At 35.3% G+C, this 16,765-nt stretch overlaps 1 protein-coding gene across 3 annotated transcripts in view; it reads left to right on the top strand.

Moving 5' to 3' along the window:
- Nucleotides 1–16,765, top strand: part of NLK (nemo like kinase) — a 233,664-nt gene that overhangs the window by 176,002 nt on the left and 40,897 nt on the right. For all 3 annotated transcript variants that reach the window (XR_005212568.1, XR_005212567.1, XM_037808135.1), the window contains exon 4: nt 15,520–15,626. Coding sequence is in view for 1 of the 3 variants with exons in the window: in XM_037808135.1 (XP_037664063.1) it covers nt 15,520–15,626 (107 nt within the window). In the remaining 2 variants the exon portion in view is untranslated. The remainder of the gene's footprint in view (nt 1–15,519; nt 15,627–16,765) is intronic.

Below are 16,765 nucleotides of genomic sequence, written 5' to 3'. Positions count from 1 at the left end.
GGCTTTTTCTTGTGTCCTCATACCAATGAAATTTGAAGGAATGTAACTATTGTGGACATGCTGTTTTTGTTTTGTTTCATGGTTTGGTGCCAAAAAACCTCAAGAGACCTCATCAATAAGAAGTGAATAAAACAGTTCTTCCTTCAGTGGTGAGGTCCTTTTTGAGATTGCCTGATCTTTCCTTTTAAGATCACAGTGGTTTAAGGGAGCTTTTTTTATTGGTTGCTTGTTTTTTTTGTTTCTGTTTTATTTTATTTTTTGATTCCTGTTGGCAGAAAAATGTTGGGGATAAATCAGAGCACAGTCATACATTTTGGCAGATATTTTGAACTTTGATATCAGGCAATCCTGAGTTGAAATCCTGATATTTTCTCCCCATTTACTTGCTGTTTAACTTTGGAAAGATTATTTGATACTACTCCTTGAGTGTCAATTTCCTCAGTCATAAAATGGAGATATCTTCCGCACCGGGCTGTTGCAAGGAATACATTAATTAGTGTACGTAGGACATTTGTCGCCATGCCTAGCATATTGATGTTTAATAAACTCAGTACCTTTCCTCCCTCCCATAACAATGATGATGATGTTAATGACACCTACCATGTATTCCCTGTTCCTGTGTGCCAGGCATTTATATGTGATTCATGTACATTATCTAACTCCTGGCAACAACCCTGTAAAGTAGGTATCATTGTACCTATTTTATAAACGCAGAAACAAACTCAGAGAAGTTATTTCACTGGCCTAATATTATCAAACTAGTAATATTTTGATTCTAACTCCGGTTGTTTTTTTAATTTTTATTGTTAGTAACAGATGCAACTCAAAGTCTCCCATTTTAACCACTTTTAAGTGTACAATTCGAAAGCCTGTGCCACCCTGCCTCCCACTGCCTAAATCCATTTAACTCTTTCATTTTAAAAATCAGCTTTCTGGCCTTCTCCCTTCTAAAGTAGAATTATTTCATTCTTAATCTTTCTGTGTTTATATACCTCTGAGATTTACTTCATCTTTTAGAGGTTGGATTACAGGTTAAGAACAAGGTCTGGGATCTAGCTCCAGCTCTGCCTCATACTAGCTGCAGTCTTTGGCTAGTTGCTTCATCTCTTCAAACCTCTCAGCTCATTTGTTAAATGGGAATCACAATAGGACTTATGTCTTAGAGTAATAGGGAGCAGATGAGACAAAATAAATTTAAAGCTGGGTGTTTAACATTAGAAAACTTTAAATGAATATCAGCTGTTTCTGTTTTTTTTTTTTCAGTCAAGCCTCTCTGTCCATGTACGTTAAAATCTTTTTGCTTCCTTCTTGTCCTATTTGACTTTTATATATCAGTCTCAGTCTTTTTCTAACCTCTTGACTGTTACCCTGCATTCATCTGTCTTTTCTCTCTGCCTTGTCATTGAGTTAGCATGCTCTTTATACCCACTTGGTACCCAGTCAGTATTTATTGATGCTAATGATGATGGTTAAACAAAGATGCTGTTGGCACCAGTCCTGCAGCCTCTGAGACTGCTTGAGTAATCATGACTTCTTAAAAACAGAAAAAGACTCAATCATGTTATTCATAATCAAAGGTCAGAATTTGATGTCAGCGTTTGTTTCTGTGGTGATTGTGTAGCTTTTTCTGCAGAATTACCTTGACAGTTGGGGTAGACAGGCTTTCTAGCATGAGGCTAATTATCCTGAGTTCTTAAATTATATCCTGAAATAGAAGCAGCATCACAGAGGTGGGTTAAACAAATATTGATCGTACTACAGATTTGTATTAATTAGAACAAGAGGTCAGGGGAGACTAACCATTGAGGTGTAGTCAGTTTCCAGGCTCTAGATAAGTTGCCTAGTCTTCTTTTCCATGATCCTTTTTGCATCACAGAAAATTATACAAACTTGTTTTCAGTTCTAAATGCCTCTTTCTTTTTTCTGCCTTTCTGGTAGCTCTAGTATATCCCCACCTCTTTTCCTTGATCCTCAGATTCCTTATTTCTCGATTTTCTCTGTTTCAAACTTTGTCCTTCACAAAAACATTTTCTGTCTCAGTAACTTCTGTGAGAGTCCAGCAAGATGTCCAGCTTATTATATTTTGGGCACTATGCACTGAAAACTCAGCCGTTGGCATTGGTGTATATTATTCTAAAGAATATCATGTAGTTAAGGTTTTGAATTTATAACCCAGAAATGGTGAGGCACTTGATTATTTAAATATTCAGATTTTTAAAAGAATGGAAAAAATAGAAACTTCTTTATGCAAAGAAAAAGAAGATTGAAACAAAAGGAAAATTAATAACTCATTTGTGGCAGATTTTGTTTAATAGAAAGTAGAGACTATTTCTTTTTTACCACGTTGAATGATTATTAAACTTGTATTTTCAACTTTGACCTCATTGTCCTGCCAAGGACCACTATGTAGACAAAAAGTCTTCCATACACACAAAAAAAATGAGCTGGAGATCCCTATTAATAAATATACAAATAAATATGGGTTTGGTTTTTTTTAAAGAAAATTCCCCTAATCCATTTAAAACAATAATAGAGAATATGAAGCTATTCAAGAAGCATGACAAATAATAAAGTAAGCATATATGATTCATAGATGCAGGGAAAATGTTGATTGAATTGTCAAATTGGATTTTGTAATTTGAAAGAGAGAGAAAGGAACAAGACTTGAATGAAGTGAATACTGGCAATGTGGAAAGAAAGGAAAAGATAGTGCAGTAGAAAAACTGGCCTCTTATGATTTTTTTAACCTTTATATTATTTTTTAACTATTGACAAAATGGAGTATCATTATTTGGACTGTCAACCTGACTTTCCTTTACCCCTGGTATATAGTATCTCTGTTTTGTGAGAATAGTTACAAGTTGTTATAAAGATTAAATAAGGTGACCTATGTTAAAGTGACACATAGTAGGCTCATAAATACTTTTCAACAAACTGAGAATAATCCCTCAGCAAACTATTGGATTATCTCTTTTTTGAAGTTGTGGCCTACCAGTGACAGAAGTAAGGCTAAAATTCAGAAGCTAAAAGAAATGAGTAAGAGTACCTGCCTGGATTTGGCAAATACTTTAGATATCTCAGAATTCAGTTCCTTGCCATTTCCATTCCTAAAGGAAAGACATAAACTCAAAAAGCAAAAAAATTAGTTGTGTAGCATAGCCTGCCACTTGTATTGTGAGGATTCATTGAGGTTATTCAGATTCCGTGCTTAGAAAACTACCTGGAACATCATGAGCACCCAAATGTTAGCTGCGTTTATTTTTCTTATTTCTAACGTAGTTTTTAAAAAAATTGAATCACTTTAGGAAACCAAATGTATGTATATAAGTGTTTTTACAGATCAAGATATATTGCCAATTAGTGTGTGCATCCAAATTAGAAATTCAGAAGGAGCTGAAGTAGTCCTTTCTCTTAATGTTATCTCACATGTTTAATTAAAGGTTTAAATCTCTGCAGTTATTGGAATTTAGCAAGTCTAATAATTCAGAATTTATCTCTGTAGAGAAAAATATCTTGGCTTGCTACTTTGTTTCTCTTATTTCTATTGGCAAGTCGGACATATTCAATTCCTAATGATCTTTATGAAATGAACAGACATAATGTTGTTTGATCTTTGAGTGAATCTTGTAATTGCTTCTTTAATTGTCTTCCCTTGTTAGGCTATAAACTCGGTGAGGGCAGTGACTATCTTGTAAACCATTGCATTTCCAGTGCCTGGAATGGTGGCTGATACATACTGGTATTCAGAATGTTGGTGGAAGAATTAAAGAGAGTGAATTCATTTGAAACCACATAACTAGAGAGGGATTCTAAAAGCTACATCATGTAATGCAGCATTATATTTCTGATTTTTGCTCAAAACCTGGTTTTTGCAATGTGAGTAATGGCAGTCTGATAAATTGTGTTTTTTTTTTTCTTTTAATAGTATCCAAAGTGAGGCAACATGATTTCATGGAAAGGGTCAGATTTTAGAAGCTTTACAACTTAGGTTTGAATCCAAACTCTGAGTCAAGTAGTTTAACCTCACCGAGCCTAAGTATTCTCATCTCTGAAAAAGCAATAGTTACAAATGAGATATTGTGAGGATTAAATGAGGTGACATATAAAGTGGAATATAGGAGTGTTCTAGTTTGTTAATGCTGCCAGAATGCAAAACACCAGAGATGGATTGGCTTTTATAAAAGGGGGTTTACTTGGTTACACAGTTACAGTCTTAAGGCCATAAAGTGTCCAAGGTAACACATCAGCAATCGGGTACCTTCCCTGGAGGATGGCCAATGGTGTCTAGAAAACCTCTGTTAGCTGGGAAGGCATGTGGCTGGCATCTGCTCCAAAGTTCTGGTTTCAAAATGGCTTTCTCCCAGGACGTTCCTCTCTAGGCTGCAGTTCCTCAAAAATGTCACTCTTAGTTCCACTTGGGATATTTGTCCTCTCTCAGCTTCTCCAGAGCAAGAGTCTGCTTTCAATGGCTGTCTTCAAACTGTCTGTCATCTGCAGCTCCTGTGCTTTCTTCAAAGTGTCCCTCTTGGCTGTAACTCCTCTTCAAAACATCACTCACAGCTACACTGAGTTCCTTCTGTTATGTCAGCTCATTTATATGGCTCCACTGATCAACTTAGACCCACCCTGAACGGGCAGAACAACACCTCCATGGAAATAATCCAATCAGAGTCATCACCCACATCTGGGTGGGGCGCATTCCAAAGAAACACTCAAAGAATTACAATCTAATCAACACTGATAATGTCTGCCCACACAAGATTACATCAGAGATAATGGCGTTTGGGGGATGCAATATATTCAAACTGGCACAAGGAGCCTCAAGAAAAAGTTAGTTCCCTTTCTCACTTCTCCTCCTCATAGCTCATAATAAAAAGTGATTCACCTTTTTTAATTTCATAGTAATCTCCGTACTACTATGATATTTGGTTAAGAAACAGGAATAGTAGACTCGTAAAGGGAAGATTTTATAGGAAGCAGCTTGGAGAGGCAGAGGGAGCACTGAAGTACAAATCAGGAAACCTCCGCTATCCCTGGCTTTTTGCTGACTAAGAATGTGTCCTTGGGCAAATCACATAATCTCTCTGAGCCCTGAGTATTTTTTCTATTAAGTAATATTCTCCAGTGACTAATAATATTTGAGAAAACAGCAAAAAGGACCATTTTCTACTCTCTTGTAAAGAAGCTCCTGAAATGTTAATATTTTTTAAAAATGAAGAAGATGATTAACTCTTAAAAACAGCACAGAGACACTTACTTCTCTTGGGCACCCAAGACATCAGAAACTCTGTGCCCCTCTATGCATTTATAATTGTTCATTTGAATCATTCACCTTTCTGAAGCAAATCAGAACATTTTCAAATCCATATTTCCTGGAGCTACTTAACTAATTGCTGCAATCAGCATCAATTTATTTTATAGCAGGGCTGTTCAAATCACTTGGAGGTTGGTATACTGTGCACAGTGTGTTTTTAATGACAAGTTTTAATAGGAGAAAATGGTTGATCTTTTAATATTCTCCTGAATGCCTTAACTTTGGTGGTATATTTTGTCTTTGCCCAATGGTAACTTAAAAGGCCATGGCAAAATCATTGACCCAGTGGGTGCACCAGCTGTTGAAGAGGCTGTCTCATTTAGAAGGACAAGAAGAGGGAAGAGTGTCCTGTTTTTACTCTTGTTTGGAGACCCTCATTAAATTACTCAGAAACAATGATCAGATAGCTGCTGTTCAAGTTAATGGCACCTCTGAGTCCCTGTCAAGAGAGCTTTATTTAAGGCGCAACAGACCTGGAGTGATGCACGTGTCTTTTCAGGCCCTCATTTAATTTAAGCTGCTTTGGTTGGCATAGCAACTAGTTGAGACATCTGGGAGACATTATGCTGGGGATTGAGACTCAAGAAGATTTGAGTTAGAGCAAAGTAGAAACCTTATAAAGTGATGTGTGTTGCTTCTAAATTTTTGCCCTATATTGTTAAATCTTCAAATTCAGGAGCTGTATCTTCCAAAGAAATAAAATTTTTAAAAGTTGGCCCAGATGTTGGCTTATTTTCTGTGAAGAAAAAAACTGCTTTATTTCTGGAGTGAAAAAGGTATTTCTTCCAAGATTTTACTTTGCTAAACTAAAGCTTAACAAAACTTACTCTCTTCAAAGTGGCTGTTTCTAATTTTTTCAGCCTTTTATTTTTAAAATATATCAAGAGGAAGGGAAAGCATCTCTGAGCAAAGGTAAAATGTAACAGACGTATCCCAACCACAGAAAATAGTAAAGGGAAACAGGAGCTCTGTGTCTTTGCGCTGAACTTTCTTGTTAAATTTGAGTTTATAAACCTTCCCCCATTCTTTTTCAGCCTACCCTGTCAGCATCTCAAGAAGCACAGATTTGAAAGTAACACTCCTTTAACTCTTCTTTCTTAAATATTATAATAGGTTGAATGAAATATGTTTCAATTTCACAGATCCTGAAGGCAGTGATATACTGATTTAGTCATTTGTGTTTAGCAGAGGTAGTACCTAACTCTGATTTAATATTTTTTTGAGAAATTGTACACATGCATATGTATTCTTAACATGGAGGAACTGCCTCACTATTTGAAATTATTCTTTATATTCATTTTGAAAGCCTTACTTTGTGGATCAGATTCTCTATTTTTAAATACCTGGTGAGGCATTGCTCTGTGTGTTTGATTGAAACCATATGAAATTATTTTTGTTGGTCAAAAATGGTCCAATATTGTCAGCTCCAGTGGCATCCCACCAGATTTAGGGTGAACAACATCCTATGGAAATAAGTGTTTTGTAATGCCAAATGAAATGGCAGAATTTTTTCTGAAATGAGTAATTGATCATAAAATGTCTGGTCAGAATGGTACCCATTCCAGCCAATGTTTTACTTTTCCCCTTTCTTTGAAAATATAGTCACTTTTAAAAGAAAGCTTATGACATTATTTCATAATTTTTTTGACTTTTATATTAATTTGTTCCTATAAGAGGCAAAGCAAAATTTTCTAAGTGTCAGCACTATAAATTCAACCTGATAACTTGAAAATTAAGATGTTTTCTCTCTGCTACTTGCATACATATCGTCATTACTAACAATAAAGGTTCTGGCATCACAGTTGTCTGGCAATTTTGTGGATATGTGAAGCAGAATAGAATATAACCTGCTCTTCATATCTATGCAAGAACTTTTCAAATCCTGGCAGGAGCAAAACACTGTCAGTAAACTCTGCAGACATGACTGACATCCCATACAGATAAGTGCTTCGTGTCCTTTCTTTAGGGTTTTTTTTCTCCTGAGTAAAACCTCAAGTTTATAGCACATAATACAGTGATGAATGCTGTGAAGTTTTTATGTTTTTGTTTTGTTGGATTTTTTTTTTCCTCTGTGATTTGTTCCTTCAAAATTTCTGGAACGAGCACAGTTCAAGAATGTTGGGACTTCTGATTGAAGCTCAATGGTGCAGATAGTAGTTTTTCCTGTCTCTTTCCTATGATTAAAATTTTCTAATGGGAAAATTTTTTTTGGTGTGTAGGAGAGGTTTAGCATCCTTAATATATGAAGAACCCTTACAACTAATAATTATCATCCCAAAAGAAAATCGAGCAAAGAACAGTAAAAATTCTTATATTCTCTCTCTCTCTTTCTCTCTCTGTCTCATCCTCAGACATGTGTGTGGCCAGTAAACATGTAAACAATTTTCAACCTGAAAACACAATTGACTGAATAAAAATCTTTACTGCCACTCCATCCTGCAATCCCCTAAAGTGTCAGTAAAGGTTACAAATGAGAACTAGAAGAAGCAGAAACTTGAGCTGGCACTAATGGGAACCCTCAAACAGGTTGGTTTTTGCTACAGAACATCAGAAAGGCCCAGGAATTAGAAGCATCATGTTCCTCAGAAAATAGGGATGCTGGTGGACCTAAACACAGGATTAGTTGCAGATCTAAGTAGAAAGATGCCCATATCTTCTTCCCCTACCATGAGGAAGGCCAACAGTTTATCCCCTGGAGACTGTATGCTGAGCTTTGATACCTTCTGACCACCTCTCCCACTCCAGAACCCTGGCAACCTGGCCTATACCTTCCAAGACAGAAGATTGGAGTGCTTTTCTCTGGAAAAATGGATTAACCCAAGAAAGAGCATTTATACCTAATGGAGGTTCCCTCATCTAACAGACCTTCTAGGGCACCCTACCTTAAAGCTCTAAGCATTCCCACAAAGCTATATTGTAGTGAAACAGTAGTAACCTAAATATCAAATGATAGGAAATTGCTTAAATCATGACAAATTACATAAAATGCAATACTATTTAAACATTTAAATTGATATAAAATAATATATAATTCATGAAAATTTGTCCACAGATACTGTAAATGAAAAAAAAGTATGTAAAATATGATCCACTTGTATATTTAAAAGAGTATATTTCGTGAATACATGGAGAAAAAGATTAGAAGAGATATGCCAGATTAACAATGGATAATATGTTTGTGAATGGTTTTACTTTTCTTTTTTATTTATCTGTACTTTCTAAATTTCCTACAGTGATCATAGATGGCTTTTATAATAAGAAAAAAATTAAAAGTTATTTAAAATGGAAAAAGTTCATAAAGACGCTTGCAGCAATTCAATGAACTAGAAAAATTTGTTGAACCTCACTTTTAGTATTAATTAGCAGTGTTAAGCACTGCTAGGGACATTATATACCTTCTCATTTACTCCTCACAATAACCCTGTGAGGTGTAGGTGGTGGTGGTATTAAATCTATTTTTATGGATCAGAGGCTCAGAAAAATTCAGTAATGCTCAAGATAACACAGCCAATAAGTGACCACGCTGAGATTAAACCCGTGTCTGATTCCAAAAACTATACATTATTTTTGTTGTTTCTACAATATAGCCAAAAGATGTATCAAAACTTTAAATATACTCATATCCGTTGACACCATAATTCCACTTTAGTGAATCTACATTACAAAATAATCAGATTCACATAAAATTATATGTACAGGATGTTTATCTCAGTGTTATTTAAAAATAATAAAAAAAGGAGCTTTGGTTTTTTTAATATAATTAAATGAATTATAATACATCTATACATTAGAACACTATATAGTCATAAAAATCTTGCTTCATTAGAATATATAATGACGTGGGGAAATGTAGATAATTTTTAAAGAAAACAGGCAACAAAGCCATGTGTATATTATAATCCCAATTTTGTTTTAAATATACACATATGTATGCATGCCCAACATTTTCATCAAAATGGTATAGGTTAATTTAAAGAAGATTCTGGGTAGTTTTTATGTTTTGCTTCTTTGTATTTCCCCAATTTTCTACAATACTGTTTTCTTTAACTACTACAGAAATTTTCAAAAATATACAAGCATTTTTATAGTATAATATATAGTGTGTATATTTGTGTGTACATATGTATGAGTGTGTACATATTCCCAGTACCCAGCTTCAACAATTAGTAATTATTTTGCCAATCCTGTTCCCTCTATCCCTTTTTATTGGAGGGCAGGGAAGGGAAGACTGGACCATTTTAAAGTAGATCCCAGACATCACATTATTTTACCTGTAAATACTTAAGTATGCATTTCTAATTTATAAGGACCTTTAAAAACTAAAAATAGCCACCATGCCATTTTCACACCTAATAAAATTAGCTAAGTCCTTAATATCTATTCCCTGATTGAGTCAAGAATATCTCAGAATCAGATTTGTTTCAATCAGTATCTAAACAAAATCCACACATCATATTTGGTTATTATATCCCTTGAATCTTTTTTCAATCCTGAACATTCCTGCCTTCCGCAACCACGCCCACTTTTTTGATACTGATTTCTGGAGAAATTTGTCATGAAGAATGATCCACATTGAGAGTTTGGCTGATTGCTTTTTCATAGTATCTTTTAACTTGTTTTTTTCTCTTGCATATTTCTAGTAAACTGGTCATTAGAGTTATAGGATTCGTTATATTCAAGTTAAATTTTTTTAGACATTAATACTTTCTAGCAATGGTATGCCTATCACATGGCATATAATATTTTGTTGTCATACTTTTGGTAATGCTAAGATTGAATGGTGGACTGAGGTGGTGTCAGTCTAATCCCTTTCAGGTGATTCTGGCAGCCATTGATAATTGGTGTCTAAATTCATGATTTCATAGGAGTTATAAACAGTGCCCCCCCACCCCAATTCTGTCATTGTTTCTGCATTTATTAGCTTGAATTCTTTTATAATGAACACAGTGAGCATTTAATGTATTTTCTTTAAAAAAATTTAAATGTTAAACAAAAAAAAAAAAAGAGGAGGAGGAAGAAGAAGAAAAGAAGATAAAATCCAAAATCATGTAGGGCCATTGAAGCAATTTTAAATGTAAAATCCAAGCTTTACTACTATGTAACCTTAGGTAGGTTGCTTGCCCTCTTAGTCTCAGCTTCCTCATCTATATATTGGGGATACCACCACCTACCTTTAGGTTGCCATGAAAATTATTTGAGATGGTATATTTTAAATACTTAGTAGAGTGTTTGGTACCTAGTAGTTGCTCAGTATAGATGAGTTCGTTCATTTGACAAATATTTATAGGTAACTATTATATATAGGCATTGTTGGCAGTTTGGGATAGACTTGTGAACAAAACAGACAAAAACCTTGCCGTCATAGAAAAGGGTTGGAATGGCAGAGAGACAAAAAACATCATAAATTCTGTGGGATGGTAAGTCTTAAGGGAAAAAAGAAGTAGAACTGGGAGGAGGTTAGCAACTGAGTGGAGCAGTGCAGAATACAGTATTAAAGTGGTCCAGATGGGTCTCATTGGAAAGATAAGATTCAAGCAGAAGCACAAAGGAAGTTGAGAGCAATTTGCTAAGTAGGTGTCTGGGGAAGCACAATCCAGGCAGAGGGAACAGCTAGAGCAAAGACTTAAGGTGGGAGTGTGTCTAGCATATTCAGAGAATAGCATAAAACTGGAAGTGAGCAAGAAAGAAAGTGGTAGGAGAGGTGATCACAGTAGAGACTATGCCAGATCATTTACAGCCCTCTAAAGACATTGGCTTTTACTCTAAATGAAATATGAAGCCTTTGCAGAAAAGTGACATAACATGGCTTTTATTTTTTTTTTTTTTTTTTTTTATAAATCAAGGGTCCTTTTAATCACTTTAAAGAAGAATAAACAGTATAAATGACATTTAGTATATAATTGAAAATAAAACCACAGTAAATAACACTTTTAGAAAATAGCCGCTTCTAAAACAAATGATTCCATTCATGTTAAAAATATGCTAAGGAGGTAACCTTCCACCTGGCTCACCTCCAGGTATTCAGGAAGTAGATTCTTCCATAAGTTTTGTATTACGCAAAATTTATTTTTTAATTTTTTTTTAGGTTTTTGAATTGTTTTGAAATTTGATATCTTTTGTCCTTGCATCATTTTTTTTTTAATCATCATTTTATTGAGATACATTCACATACCACGCAGTCATACAAAACAAATTGTACTTTCGATTGTTTACAGTACCATTACATAGTTGTACATTCATCACCTAAATCAATCCCTGACACCTTCATTAGCACACACACAAAAATAACAAGAATAATAATTAGAGTGAAAAAGAGCAATTGAAGTAAAAAAGAACACTAGGTACCTTTGTTTGTTTGCTTCCCCTACTTTTCTACACATCGATCCATAAACTAGACAAAGTGGAGTTTGGTCCTTATGGCATTCCCAATCCCACTGTCACCCCTCATAAGCTACATTTTTATACAACTGTCTTCGAGATTCATGGGTTCTGGGTTGTAGTTTAATAGTTTCAGGTATCCACCACCAGCTACCCCAATTCTTTAGAACCTAAAAAAGGTTGTCTAAAGTGTGCGTAAGAGTGCCCACCAGAGTGATCTCTCGGCTCGTTTTGGAATCTCTCTGAACATGGCTTTTATTCTAAAAGATCACTTGTAAAATGCATGCAATAAGATGAATTGATAAGATGGAAAAAGGATGATAGATGGATATGTGATAATGCAGATAATGGTAAAATGTTACAGGTAGAATCTAGGTGATAGGTATATGGGTGGTCATGGTCTAATTCTTTCAGTTTTTCTATGTGTTGAGAATTTTTATAAGAGAAAGTTGAATTAAAAATCATTAAGAATAAAAATTATAACCCTGAAGGCCATAATTTAACTGATGTGTATCACATTATAGAATAATTCCAACATGTCACTGAAAACTGTCCTATAAGGAAATTCCATTTGCCAAATCTCATTTACTCACTATCTTTCATTATGAAATTAGAATATATTTCCTTGGAAAGAGTCTGAAAAATAAAATCTAAGATAAAATCATATCTAAGAATGTGAAAACCTTAAAATTTACATTTTCTGTGTAACAAAGTGAATGTCAGTATATAGACAAAATAAAAATATAACAGTAAAATAATTATGTTGTAGAAATCTAAGCAAGAGACGGTGGAGTCTTGGACTAGGGTGGTAACTGTATTCGATAAGAAGTAGTTGTTGGAGAGGATGTGGAGAAACTGGAACACTCATGCATTGTTGGAGGGAATGTAAAATGGTGAAGCTGCTGTGGAAAACAGTTTGGTACTTCCTCAAAAAGGTAAATATAGAATTACCATATGACCTGGCTATTCCACTTCTGGGTATATACTCAAAGAAATTGAAAACTGGGACTCAAACAGATGATTATACACTAATGTTCGTAGCAGCATCATTCACAACAGCCAAAACAGTCCATCAACAGATAAACAAAATGTAGTAAATACATACTATGCTGGTTTGAATCTATTATGTACCCCTGCAAAGCCAAGTGATTTTAATCCAATCTTGCGGGCGCAGACACATTGAGGGTAGGATCTTTTGATTAGGTTGTTTCCATGGAGATGTGACCCACCCATTTGTGGGTGGGACCTTTTGATTAGATTATTTCCATGGAGATGTAGCCTCACCCATTCAGGGTGGGTGGTAATTAGTTTACTGGAGTCCTTTAAGAGAACTCAGAGAGAGAAAGAAGCTCAGAGCCAACACAGACCTAGACATTTGGAGATGCTAAGCTAAGAGATGAAGCCCAGAGTTTGCCTCAGAGAAGCTAAGTTAGAACCACAGATGCCTGAGGAGAAAACCACCAGAATCAGAAGCTGAAAACAATGCAACCAGGAGCAAAGGACCAGCAGATGCCAACCACATGCCTTCCCAGGTTGTCAGAGGTTTTCCGGACACCATCAGCCTTTCTTCAGTAAAGGTGTCCTCTTGTTGATGCCTTAGTTTTTTTTTTTGAACTAATAACCCCCCTTATAAAAACCAACCCGTTTCTGTTTCTGCATTTTGGCAGCTTTAGCAAACTGGAACACATACATACAATGCAATATTATTTTGTCATAAGAAGGAATGAAGTTCTGAGACATGCTGCAACATGAGTGAACTTTGACAACATTGTGCTGTGTAAAATGAATGAGGCACATTAGGACAAATACTCTATGATTTCACTTATGTGAAATATCTAAAAATAACACATTTATAGAGACAGATTAGAAAGAGTTTGGTGGGTGAAAGATCAAGAATTCAGTTTTGGACGTGTTTGTTTGAGAAGTCATTTAGACATCCAAGTAGAGATGATGAGTAGACAAATGGATATACAAGTCTGGTCTTAAGGAAGAAAGACTGACTGTATGTATAAATTTGGGAGGCATCATCATAGCTGTTTACTTAAAGATATGGATGAAGACTGGATGAGGTTATCCAAGAGAAAGAGCAGGATTGAGAAGAGAACCAAAGACCAAATCTTGGGGCATTTCAACATTAAGTGGTTGGAGAGGAATAGAGAAGAGCCAACTAGGGAGACTGAAAAGCAGCAGCCAGTGACGGAGAACAAAGCCAACAGTTTGATGCCTTAGAAGCCATGTGAAAACAAATGTGTCTCAAGGAGGGAGTTTTCAACGTTTGAGTCAAATGCTATTAATTATCCTCTCTACTGCCAAGTTGTCCCATTTCCCACTTGTTTTTGACAAGTAAAACATAAGTGTTTTTAAAGCCCTTCTCCCCCAAAAAATCATCACTTCCTGTAAAGTGAGAGTCTTTTTAAAGCTTATAAAGGTAAGGTCCAAAACCTAACAATGGATGATTGTAGGGTATGTGAATATATCTCAATAAAACTATTTTTTAAAAAGACACCAAAATCACACAAACATACAAAAAAAAAAAACCTAACACTACTTTTTAAAAATTTATTGTAAGTTGAGGGCAAATTCCTTTTCATCTTTATTTCTGTATGCCTACCATATACCCTTTAAATGAGCATATAAATGCTGAAACAAGAGTCCCAGAATCTTCTTAATTCTAAACCTCTCAGGACTGTAGTTACCCCTTGAGATGGCCTTATTTTCTTCCAGGACTAGTTGTGGAACAAAACTGTCACAAGAGGTGTTATACAGCATGTTATACAGCATGTCTTTTTAAAAGATTCCGTAATAGCTCTCTGGAAGAAGAAAATTAAGAGCTGAGGAACTATGTAAGAAAGCAAAGTAAGTTTGCAGCCCAGGTGACAAGCTCTACCATTTTTTGTCTTGCCTTCCTCTGCATTCCCTTTTTCTTTTACTTAGAAAGTAAAGCTAACCTCTTACAAAGTGTCAAAAGAATTTTAAGGCAGGAATTTTCTAAAGTCAAGATCCCCATTCCCTTGTCTTAAGGAAGGCTATATGTAAATCATAAAATTCACTCAAACTTTTACTGAGTTACTAACTGCAGCAGGGTAAGATGTGAATCTATGCTATTATAGTTACAGAAAAAGATTATTTCTTAATGTCTTTTAACACTCGTGCTATGTAAGAATTCTGAATTCCAGATCTCTGTGGCTCCCCAAACCCCAGTCTTTAACCATCTGCCATATGTTGACTGAGCAAAACCCTAAGGATACATCAGAGTACAAAGCGTTTCTGGACTCTTGAAATTCAGTAAGGCAGATATCATAAAAGTATAAAAAGTTAAATAAAAGAATTAAATTGTTGTGATTATAGAGTCTTGGATTTGAATTGACCGCTTTACATGTTTTTAGGACATCATGATTTATAAAAGAACTTAAGCCACAGTTCATGGGTAGGTTGTTATCTTTTCCTTGGTGCCGTGGTAGCCTAAGGTAGACCACCAACTGCCTCTTATTTGGATTCAAAGGACACTCCAGTAACATGTCTTAGTAGACCTTGAGACCCTGTTCCTCATAGACGGTTTTAAAATGTTTACCCTGTTTTTCATAATGCTTGTTATGGGGAAGTCATTTGGTTGTTTAATTCTGCTAACTTTCAAACGTAAGTACTTTTAATTTTGGCGATGTTTTATCTTGTGAGAGCTGGAATTCTTACCCTCTGCCATGCTGTGTAGACGCTTTCTTTCCCTAAGCTTTTACAGCCTTGAGAGTAGAACTTATTTAGACTCGATAACTACTTTGAGGGAATTGGGGACCAAATTCTCTGAACTCTCCTTAACATAAAACCTTAAGATATGTTGTCACAGAATTGATGCAGAGTGACCTACATAAAATTATCGTCTCTCCTCAACCACTCAGCTCAGATCATGTCAAAGTTTTTCTTTATCAGATTTTACGAGGTAAGATTTTCTTTATGAAGAAAAAGGCAGTGTCACTGTATAAATTAAATGTTTTGCTTTGATTTAATCTCTCCTTCCAGGGCTTTTTTCTTCCCTAAAAACTTTTTTCTTTTGACCAAAATATTTAATAATTGTTAAATTTGATTTTAAATGCTTTTAAGGGTGGCCAAATAGTTCTTACTTGCAGTGATGCAAGAAAAGTCCCCGTCTAATTTATTAGGCAGTAGAGTAGGTTAATTTAGGGAGGTAAATAAGCAAGGCTAGTTTATCACCAAGGTTCACTAAACAGCCTCTAGTTCTTGAAAGGGTAGCAGCATGTGGCTAAATTGAAACATAGCTATATCTCCTATAGAATGACATCTATCCTGCAAGCCAGCAGTAAATGGGCTTTTTTAGAGTATTTGGCTGGCATACCCGAGTCCAACTTGAGAGGAACAAAATGACCCTTAAAACCAAAGCAGTTGGAGGAGACTGATAGAAATGGCCAGCTAAATAATCCTCCAAAATGGCTCATTAAAGAATACTAACTTGTGAAAAGTGTCATTTGCTACTTTTTATTCCAAGAAGATTCAACCTTGAGGCTGTGACCTTTATCTAGCAGTGTTAAAACCCCCAGTCTTTTAAGATGTCAAAAATGTTTAAATAGTGATTAATTACCCTCTTGATTCTCAGTTGGTGGAGAATACAATGAACAAACCTGGACAAGCTCCTGAACTTTGTCATGTCATTAGAAATGTCTCCTGGGAAAGACTCCCTGTTGGTTGATGGGAACTATTTTGTTGGAGCAGGTTTGGATTCACGGGTTGAGAGAATCAATAGCAGGCCTCCAATAGCTACACTGTTGAGCAGTTCAAAGATGTTGGTACGGTCAGTGGTAACTCCAGTCTCTTAAGAAACGTTTCTATACTTAAACCTAAATAATCTTTTGAATTACAGATATTATCTATAGAGTGTGCAAAATTTTGATGACATTTTGTTTTACTGTAGCAAAATTATATTTTTTTGAGACGGGACCAAGTCAAGCTTTTAATAATGGTCATTATGTAATTAATAAGGGAACAATTTTAAACACCTACTCTGTTTCCTTCTAAAGTTTTTCCTGAATAATTAGTTGAGTAAAAAAGGAATATCTGCAATTA

Source organism: Choloepus didactylus, chromosome 18 (assembly GCF_015220235.1).
Source record: "Choloepus didactylus isolate mChoDid1 chromosome 18, mChoDid1.pri, whole genome shotgun sequence".
Classification (NCBI taxonomy): domain Eukaryota; kingdom Metazoa; phylum Chordata; class Mammalia; order Pilosa; family Megalonychidae; genus Choloepus; species Choloepus didactylus.
The sequence above is the reverse complement of the archived record's forward strand: the minus strand, read 5'-3'. Positions and strand labels throughout refer to the sequence as shown.